General features: G+C 37.5%; 1 protein-coding gene across 1 annotated transcript; it reads right to left on the bottom strand.

The window, feature by feature from the left end:
• Positions 1 to 2,497: 2,497 nt before the first annotated feature.
• On the bottom strand, positions 2,498 to 10,373 carry LOC147474397 (putative protein phosphatase 2C 66). Its single transcript, XM_086582591.1, has 6 exons — positions 10,095 to 10,373; positions 9,242 to 9,995; positions 4,294 to 4,665; positions 4,099 to 4,216; positions 3,691 to 3,914; positions 2,498 to 3,460 (listed from the first exon to the last, which is right to left on the bottom strand). The coding sequence occupies exons 2-6, from the start codon at positions 9,455 to 9,457 to the stop codon at positions 2,906 to 2,908; spliced, it is 1,485 nt and encodes a 494-aa protein (XP_086438717.1). The 5' UTR covers positions 9,458 to 9,995; positions 10,095 to 10,373; the 3' UTR covers positions 2,498 to 2,905.
• Positions 10,374 to 11,116: the final 743 nt, after the last annotated feature.

The following is an 11,116-nucleotide window of genomic DNA, read 5'->3' as shown; positions in this document are numbered from 1 at the left end:
TTCTAAGTTGTTTTTCTCGGTCTCCACAGACGGCGCCAAATCTCTCTCTCTTTTCTCTCTTCTTTGTTTCCCCTCCTTTTTCTCTTTAGCGGCCTCCCCCTTTTTCTCCTCACCCTCTCTATTTTATACCTCCCTCCTCTCATCTGGACCACCTATCTCTCCTGTTATCCAATGACTCTCCTTTCAACCGTACACATGCCACGTCCGCGGTCTAGGGTTCCGCAGTATCGATTCACTGCTCCTCCATTTCCTTAACTAAGTAGCCCCCTATCCCCTGCTCCGCTGACTTAGTCCAACCTTCCCATATTGTATCACTACAAGGTCCAAGTCCCACCGCACAGAACGGAGGACGGATGAAATATATAAAATATTGTACCATTTTTTGAAAATGGAGCGCATTCTACATGAGGGAACTCGGTGAGTGGAGGAAGTTTCACCACTTTTTCAGTGAAAGGACGTAGCCAATCCGAAAGAAGTACCACAGATTCGACGTGGCCAATCAACTCTGGCATCTCCAATTTATTAACTTTTTCATTCAAAATACTGAAAAAAGCCAAGGAGGCCATCACAACAGTAGTAGTTGTCGTCTCTGTGTTTAGGTTTAGGGAGGTCGACCTCATAGGGAACTATTAGCCATGGTAGATGACCTTTATGACAAAGCGCGCTAATTGAAGTAAGAGATCTCCAATATGTGCAGACAGAACTGAACCGTGCTAAATCAGTAAGAGTGACATTTCATGATCATATTAAACAAGATATCAATAGGAAGTTCGCTCAAGTCAATCTGCTTATTATTATTATTATTATTATTATTATTATTATTATTATTATTCCTCATTGCCAAGATATCCATCCATTCTTTTGAAGATGGACATATGTGATTATTCTGAAAACTATTATTGTTCCTCCTTGTCAAGATCTTCACTGGTGGCTTTTTCATGCTTTGTTTGGAGGTTGATAGATTATATATGACGGTGAATGCTATTATCCTTATTCTTCTTTGCCAAGATCTTCATAGGTGGTTTGGTTGAAGAGTGACATATCTGATAAGCAATGGCCAATGGAGATAGGTAAGTGTACACCAGTAGAGGAGGACTTGTTGTTTTCCATTGATGGCACAATAAACACGGAGGAAGACCAAGAAGAAGAAAATCTGTTACGGTGGCCTATACATACAAATAAGAAATAAGATGACCCCAAAGAGATTTGTATTTTCAATTGCATTAGGGAAGCGTACTTGGAAGTACTAATTTGCGTTTTAGGTTGTAACTTGTAGTCCAAGAGAAGAGTGGAACCCAACCGTAACAGAGATTCTTTTCTAAAGTTTCATTTTTAGTGGTTTTCATCTTCCGTGTTTGCATAATCGAATTGACATATACACTGTTGCATGTAGAAATCAAAAAGACTTGAGAGACTAGGGGTGACTTCGGATCGGATCGGATTAACCTCCTTCGGAATTTTTCCAAATTTTTTTTCGGAACTTAAGATGCTAGCCAAATCCGATCCAATTTTTTTTCGGATTCAAAATATATTTCCAATTTCGGAACTTTCGGAAATTTCGGAATAATCGGAAATTTCGGAATACTTGGTAAATTTTCAAAGATCTCTTTACTTTCAATTATTTTTGGAATATCATACGCCAATGTTCATTGTAGGGAGAGAAAATCATGTCCACAACACCAATGTACCAACAACAATACGCACTTGTTTACTGAGAAAACCCATTTTTATTCAAACAAGTGATCCAAGAAAAAAACGAGAAAAAGAACCTGTAGCCACCAATAGCAAGCATTGCATTCTGTTGAGGTCTGGGTATTTGTAATGTTTCAATCTTTTTTCGTGTGTGGAAATTGAAGCGTGAAGTATCTACATAAATAATGGATTATGGTCTTGGACTCTAAGTAGCTTTACATAATATTCTATCTATTGGAATTTGGCTTTTGGATTGGTCTAGAAGTCATTGTATGGCTCAATGACATTGTTTTTCATATCATTGTTGTTATGGCAGACGGTGTAATGACAGTAGAGTGGTCTAATTCAAGTGGGGAAGTAGCAGCTAGGTTATGTTTTTGTTTTGTTTTTGGAAGTAAAAAACTAGAAAATGAATGAACGGTCGAGATCTAATCAATGACATTTTTTTTCATATCATTGTTGTTATGGCAAACGGTGTAATGACAGTAGAGTGGTCCAATTCAAAGTGGAAAGAAATGCTTTTTAGGTTATATTTTTGTTTTGTTTTTGGAAGTAAAAAACTAGAAAATGAATGAACGGTCGAGATCTAATCAAGTGGATAGTGAGAGAAGTATATATTTTCTGAATAAATTGGCAATAATATCGAAAATTTCGGATCGGATTTTAGAATTATATCCAAATTCGATCCAATTTTTTTTCGGAAATCGGAAAATCGGCCCATGAAAACTACACCCAAAGCCAGACCAATTTCGGGTCGGATTTCGGAAAAATCGGAAATTCGGCAAAAAGAGACACCCCTATGAGAGACTATAGAATATTGTCATTTCGATTAACAAAAAATCACGCAGAAGGAAAAAATAAAATAATAAAATGAAGGAGGCTGGTCTCCTATAAATGGAACAACCAAATGAGTCCTATGATTCCACACTTACAATGGAAGACAGCATGAGTACATGATTTGTATACCTTCGGCCATAAACAGTCGCTACTAACTGACAAAAACAAAAATTCGGTAAAGACCATATGAAGTTTCAAAGACGCATGCAACCTTTGGCGTATCGCACTACACAGCAGTCATCATATACAGGGAAGCTTTAAATTAAATTGTTCAATTGCCACTTCAATGCTATCATGCACTTTCTTGGGGAAGAATGAACTTCAACTGTCATTGATCTAGCTTTGCTTGTGAGGAGAGCATAGGATCAGGGTCAATTCAGAACCACTTCTTCCAATTAGTAACACTTTTATCGCTGGACAGAAATCTGGGAATGTTTAGCAGACTATTCACACGGGTAACACCTTCCAGGGCGGACCACTCCTCGTCTTCTGCACTTGAAATGCACTCAGCAAGGCTCCTTGTAGATTGGCTCCTCGCAGGAAGCTTTTCATCCATTGAATCAGAAACAGGAACAATCTCATCGGAGCTTCGGAGGGTGTTCACGTGTTGAAGTATAGGATCTTGAACCCAACCAGTGCTCAAATTTGAGCCCTGCACTTTCGCATTTGTTGTGTAGTTGTCCTCTACAGCTGATAATGTTGGGTTTGCCTTCTCAAGCCTCTCATCCAAATCAACCTCCTGAACTTGACTGGATTGAGAAACCTCATCTAGAAAGAGACATACAACAGCACAGTCATCACTTTTTGATGTAGGAAACTTGAGTCTCCATGCTCGCACAGCACAATCTACAACAGCTCTGGCTGCTGTTGTCCGACTTGGGGCAGACGCGACTATATCCACAACTTCCTTGTTTGACAAAACATCCCAGACCTGCATATGAATTTTATGATTTATTCTCTCCAACTTTATAGAGTTTGATACCTACTTTTTTTTTTAGGTGCCCATTTAAATACTGCAGAATATTGAACAAAAGCAAATGAAATTATAATAGATTCTTAGCACGAACCATCTAGCAACCCACTTTTTTGAAAATGAAGGCTGGAGTTATATAGTTACTTTTTTAGAATACCAAATAACTCTGAAAGAATGAGGAGAAATACCCCATCAGTAGCCAGAACAACGAACTCGTCCTGCTCGGTCAGATAACGATAAGAAACATCTGGAACAGCAATTAAACCAAAATCCTTGAGACAAAAGTCCCCAAATGCTCGGGCCATTGCTAAGCCAGGAGAGTCGCTATTGGGCAACCATACACGTGAAACCTCCGGTTCATCTTGCAAAGAAAATACCCTTCCTTTGCACTGTTGAATCCTTGCAGCTTCCCCTACCAAAAAAAACAAATAAATAAATAATAATAATAATAATCAAAAAATAATTAAATAAAATTGGAGCTAAGGAAGAATAAGGAGAATGAGGAGGAATATTCAAATAAACTCTATAGGACGCATTTTTTATTATCAAAGACAAAAGTAACCTTGAGAATAAGCAAAGGAAGGAACTAGGCATACTTGGAAGATTGGGCTTCAAATCTACAGTCAATTGTACAGCAATCAAAGAGTTGCCATTGTTTCTCATCCCCAATATTGCTCTCGAGTCTCCAACATTTCCTATTACCAGATGTCGACCCTAAAAATTACAAGTTGCATGGTTTATAAATGGTGATAGAGGTACATGTCCATAAAACTTGTTCCAGAAATGTTTACCTGTTTCAGTAACGTGACAGCAGTAGTTCCACTGCAGAAACAATCTATTGTGGGGTGCAGCTTTAAATCTTTATCCATCAACTTGAAAGCCTGCAATAGAGACTGTCTGAGTGGCAGATACATCTCTGGGAACTTTTCATTTTCATCAAAATCGGAGTGACACCACTCATCATCCATGTTAACAGATGCTGTCTCCTCAGAATCGATACTTCCAATCTCATTGTTGTTCTTATCACTGCTTAAATTAACATTCCACTGTGAGCACAGTTTAAGAGGAAGGAAATCTCGTACTCTTTTGGAAACCATATGACCATAGGGACCATGACCATCAAATACTCCACAAAAAACTGTATCTTCTTTGGAACTGAAATTCTAGCGCCACAAATCCAACCAAGTGATTACTGATCCATTATAACAGATAAGTATGCAAATTTGCAATTTAAGTAACAAAACCAAGCATGTTTCGTGCTGCAATTGATTCCAATGAATATTAAGGTACATTAGGGACCTGCTTAAGTAGCCATACAAATTCAAGCCGCATAGTTATGAGTAGATGGAGTATAAACAAAGCAACAATAACAAGAATTAATACGATAAAAGATGATGAGTCTCAATTTTAAATGATATTTCTCGTTCTTATCAAAAGGTCTGTCAACCAATTTAGGAGTATAGGCTTGGTGAGGACCGATGTAGGTGTGCCCCCAGTTACCGGGATATAACAGAGAAGACAAGTTTTACCAATACCAAGTAAATGAAGTTGGCAATGGATGGTGATAAAACAGCACTTGTCTGCAAACGCACTGAACTTTGGTTAAAACTTGCAGCGACAATTTGCATGGACCAAAGAGGGAACACTGGTTTGAGTTTAATTTTGAATATAACAAACACCCTAGCATTCGTGACACAAATAATGTTTCTAAAACTTTTGAAAATTGTTAGAGAAGGCAAAATTGCCGACTCTGACAACATAAGTGAAACATCATTCCATCTTTCAAGAGACTAATACGTGTCAAATACACTGATCCTTAAGCAGGACGTATCAACAATCAAGCAGTATTACAACTAATAAAAGATACATCCTTCTCAAATAACTCTGTTTTGCTAATGTGGGTAATTAGTACCATAGAAGATCTCTTAGACTGACTCTCCAATGGTTTCCCCTGCTGCAACCTTATACCCCAATGGCATAGTGATGCAGTTCAGGGGACACAGTTAAACACATCCGATGAAGCGACAAACAGACAGTAGCGAAATGGAAGTGTTCCACCAAACAATCAATGGTGTATGAAAACCACCAACAACCAGACTCATAAGGAAAGTAGTAACAGCTATATAAACTATTTATCAAGACAAACCAACAAGAGAAGAGACAACGACATACGTGGTTTGACAACGTGCCAAAGAATATTCCACTAGAGAGATGATCAACAAGAATACAATAAAGCTCTCACCTTGACTCAATACGATCCCCACAGTTCCCCAAGAAGAAACTCAAGTTTTATTATACTCTTGTTGATCATCTCTCAAATGGAATTTCTCCTTTGGTTATGGATTCTGTGTTGCATGGGTATGGCTGAGACAAAATAGGGTCAATCTGGAGACACGACATTTTCAATTAATATAGGGAGTATCCGACACAGGTACGAGTTCCATTTTGAAGTACCTGCGCAACACAGGTTGTGGATGTAGGTGCATCGCAGAACCACATATATCGTTGTCTCTTCTCTTGTTGGATTGCCATTGATAAGTAATTTACATAATTTTACTACTTTTCTTTAGGAGTTTGGTTGTAGGTTGATTTCTGATTAATTGTTTGTTTGAGAACACTTTCATTACATTACTGTCGTGTCTATTGGGGCACAACAAATTGGTATTACAGTTAAGTAGTCATAGACCCTCATGATGTCATTGGGGGCATCCAACTAAAAATCTCATGGCTAGTAGTTGTATAGGAATCTTGGCATCAATATGATTGCAAATGTTGGCTTCGATATTTTTGCCAAAATTAAGGAATGAAAAGTCCGATTGTTAGTTAATTGAAGCTATTATACAGAGATGGTGGGACTCTACTCACATGTTCATCTTCTGTGGGGTAAAATAGAACTCACCCAACTGAACTTCTCAATGCTTACGGGTTTGCGTGTTGAGGAATACAAGATTGGTATACGATGAAAATTTTATAATTTTAAGTAATTTGCTAATGTTCGACGCCTATCTTCCATGTTGACTATATGCAAAAATGGAAATATTAGTAATGAAGAAAAGGAAGTAGGGTCGCATGCTTTCAAGTTGTTCGCCAACGCTAGGTACGCCTGGGATATATGAATAGTGTTGTTGAGATAGACGAGATTGTTACTTACCATGGGGAGGAGCTGCATATGCTCATCTGATCCGGTTGTTGGATTTAGTATGTCGCGAAAACCCAAAAATTTGTGAGTGGGGATGTGACAAGGTGATTGACATAATGAAAATTAATTACAATTTTTTTTTTAGGTAATTAATTAAATGCTAAACTCTATGTTTTGTTTTTATTTCTTAGTATTGGTATTACTCTTACTTCTGAAATGGCATGCATGTTTGGAAAGTTGACTAGGTTGAGCATTTTCTTGCTATAAATAACTAGGGTCTAGATTAGAAGATCAAGGCTCTAAATTATTTATAGCAGGGTACAGGCATCAACTTTCTGAACATGCACGCCATTTAGTAAAATCAATACTAAGAAAAAAAATAACTTAACACATATTTGCTTAATTAACACTAAAAAACCTTATAATTAATTTTAATTACCTCAATTACTTGCTACACACCGCCACCACAACTTTACTCCCACTAATCTCTAGGTTATAGCGACAATGACATACTAAATCGAAAGAACCGACCAAATGAGTATACGCAAACTCCTCCTAATCATGAAAAATGATCTTCTCTATCTCATAAAAGACTAGCCATATATCCCAGACGTACTTTGCTAACAAAACGCTTCCAATAACAAACAATATGAAAGCACGCAACTATATTTTTTGTCAGCTACCAGATAGATCGTATATTGCTCCAAATGCTTTACTCGGATGCTACCATTTTAAATTTCTCCTACAGTTAACAGTTAACAAAAGGAAAATATCGTCGAGCCTCAACAAATGAATCAAAATTTTCATCATAAGCCACAATCTTGCCTTCCCTAACACACATACCCTTATTGATCAAGGAATAAAATGGGGTAAGTACTAAGTACTATCTTGCCCCACGAAAAATGACACGAATGGGAAGAGTCCAACCATCTCTCTATAATTGCTTCAGTGGCTTTTCATCCTCAATTTGTGCAAAAGTATCAAAGCAAACATTTTCAATTATGGTTTTAAACTCACCAAAGTTTGTTCCTTTGTAGCTCCTGTCTCTTTGATAGGCAAGGAGGCTTAGACCAAATAAAAGTCCCTCCAGTATTGTCTTACCGCCTTAAAACAGGGTTGCCAAGTTTCTTTCATACCAATTTTTGCAAGTGTCGGAAACTTGAATGAAATTGCGTCTCCATGGTTTCAGAACCCATGACCTTATATCCCTTATACACTCCAGTGTGGGAGCTTTAGCCCCATGTAACCAAGTCCCACGTTGGTTACTAAACTTAAGTCTCCTAAGTTTATATTACATTGTGTATTGTAGAGGGATAGTGAAGAGAGATATAAGGAGGTGCTCGCGCGAACACAAGGCCACCTTCGTTTGGAGCCTCTCGGGAGGTGGGAGCTCCAGAAAACCTTAATGCATATGTGCCCACACACGTTGCGTGCAAAGGAGTGCAAATTCACTCAATTCAATTGGGCTTCGCGTGGGTGCGAGTACTGGATTTTGTTTTGCAAAATCTCGTTTTAGGCTTACGAAACTTAAAATCAAATCATATTTTTCCTTAACTGTTTTGATTGAGTCAACAACACGTTTTATTTTTGCGTTCAAACTAGCAAGTAGAGGCGTTACTGGAGTGATTCTAGCCCTTCAGTTACGCACTCAACTTTTATACAATGAGGGTTGAAGACTCAACTTTTATACAATGAGGATTTTCAACTCGCCAAAATACTGGTGATGATTAAATAGAACTTTAAAAGCAATTCAAGATGGCAACAATGCAAGAGGAGACTTGCCTAATGCCCTAATCCCTCATACATGGAGAGAGGCAATGTTTGCAGGTGGAGACGCGGCTACAAAATTTGGCTCCACGTTAGAATAAATCAAATCATATGAAGGTTGAACCCCATGGCTCTAAAAAACGGAGATGAATGGTTGCCACATTTTACTTTACCAACCCTAGGGAAACTCAATATCATACATGAGAGGTCTAAAAACAGTTAGGAGGGCGTGAAATTCAACTTCCTAGTGCACTTGTAACCTTTTTCTTTTTCTTTTTTCATTCGGAGGAGTAAATCCATAATTAAATAATAAATGGAATAGACGATCTAGGGAAGACTCCCTTCCGAAGATAAAACTATTCCCTAAATTACAAAAGTTTGGTACAATATTTTACTTCACGGCGGAATCAAATTGAAAAAGACCTAACGTTAAAGATTTATCAATAGGGAATGTTGCTCCAATACCCAATCAAAGGGCTACTGCAATACCGATCACAAAGACAGGTGTAGCTATTAGTTGGCAGAACGGGTTTTGAAATTTATTAACAGTACCTACCTAGCCAAAAAAAGGGAAGGTGTTGCTAAAGTGCGGTGACCTTGTAGGACCAATTCAAACCACTATGAGTACTAATTTGGATTACGTAAGTACATACATTCATCCACTAATGACAGGACGACATTCTTCTACTATCTTCATCATGTAAATGGAGTTGGGTAGACTTATAAACCCACTCCATACACATCTCATGTATACACAAAAAATTAGCCCATGACATTGTAGCAACACTACTCAACCATCTTAATATAATATAAAATCACAATATTATTTATACCTCCCAAACGAGCATTGCATCTTGATTGGTCCCTTTCATTCCTTGTTGTGTGAACAAACATGCCACGTCACTATAACTATTACCGAATTTTCTTTCAGCAATTTTAAGCAGCTCAGTTTCTTCGACTCCTCTAGAGCCACCGAGACGAACTTTTCTCATTTTTTTCTTCTTTTTCTTCATATTGAGTTTCACCGGTGACGAACAACACGAACCCATTTTCTACGGCTAAAGAAATGAAGAATGCTTTTGAGAAAACCAACTACTTGTGCGTTGTCAACTAGAATTATTTAGTGGGGTCGGTTGATACTCCAGTGGTGGGTACCACTCACTTACCAGTCTACTAATCACTGGTGGAAAAATATGTACTGAGGAAGTACTGAAGTAGCGAGTGTGTTTCCGGTTTTCACGTAACTGGGCTGAAACTCTGAAAGACATACCTGACCCCGACCCATATTAATTGGGCCTTTTAGGACATGACATGGCTCAAACATTTATGAAGGCACGAATGAAGTACAAACTACAAAGTACAAACATGGACACGTACCTTTTTTAGGCATCCTATACTCATGGGCCTGAGCCCCCAATTAAAAAGCCTAGTTAGTAGCTGTGATTACTGGTTCCAAACTCCAGCTCCAAAAAAACACGACTAGAAGGTAGGACTTGAGCTGTGTCTTGATCAATCTAACCACTTGATTGTCCCTTACAATTAGAAAGCTCCTGGTGTGGAACCTCTTTTCAAAGAGAACTATTGACTCTGCTGCAAGGAATCATCGTTCACTAACCAAAAGCGAGTCCACCATATCTTGATTATTAGAATTTAATGGAATTGAGATAAAAGAATGAGGTTGGTCACCTGTTTCCTTGAATGCAGCAATGCATTTTACGAACTTTATCCCTGAGCTTTTGAGAACATCTTCTCTGCTGAACTCTTTGTGCTTAAACTTGTATATATTTTCTAGCCTCCCAGATGTCATCTATCATCTATGCATTCGGCTCTTTGTCTGAATCACTAATACAGTCAAAACTGAACAATTCCGATTTTGTGCATTTTTTTTTTATTTGGAGCAACAATTGCATAGAAAAAAATAACTTAAAGTGTCAGCTTACAAATCTGTTTTCAACCTTTGCAAATGCTAATTGATAAGGTATCATGTACTACATAATTTGCTTCCAAGACCTGGGTACCTACTAGGCTACTAATAAAAAGATATGGATCTCATCCATTCTTTTTTTTTTTTTGGTAATCATTATATAATCTATTATAATAAAACAAAATGGGTAGACAAAAAGTGGTTGGAATCGTATGGGGATCTGAATTAGGTGTGTGTAGAGATCTGTGGGGATCTTTATAGAACTTTAATCATTGATTTAATGCACATTTATGCCTATTCCATACTAAATATATCAAATTAATAAATAATAAAGCAATGGTATAACCCTAATAAAGCAATGGTATTCAATATTCTAATTAAGGATTTAATGTTTATATCAATATTCATGCTATTACTTAATGGTATATTCATAGTATATTTTAATGTATTATTCAAATACGTTAGTCTAATTATTGTGTTACATTAATGTGAGTTTGACGTGGGCTTAGGGCCTGAACAGCTCAATCAATAACCCAGCTTATTGTGTGGGGCATAAGTTTTCTGGTTAAACTTTTCCTTTTTAATCGTCTATTTCCTAAAGGGTCCTATTAGTGACGGACTCTATATTGTGTTGGGTAGACCCAAAAAAAAACAATTATTACAAATGTGCCATTAGTCTCAAAAAGTCTAAAAAAAAACAATTATTACAAGTGTGTCATTGGTTCCAAAAATTGAATTCAAAAATCCCAAGCTTAAACGACCCGGCTAGGTCGTTTATTGTGCA

The sequence above is a fragment of the Coptis chinensis genome, chromosome 9, assembly GCF_015680905.1.
Source record: "Coptis chinensis isolate HL-2020 chromosome 9, ASM1568090v1, whole genome shotgun sequence".
Taxonomy (NCBI): domain Eukaryota; kingdom Viridiplantae; phylum Streptophyta; class Magnoliopsida; order Ranunculales; family Ranunculaceae; genus Coptis; species Coptis chinensis.
The sequence above is the reverse complement of the archived record's forward strand: the minus strand, read 5'-3'. Positions and strand labels throughout refer to the sequence as shown.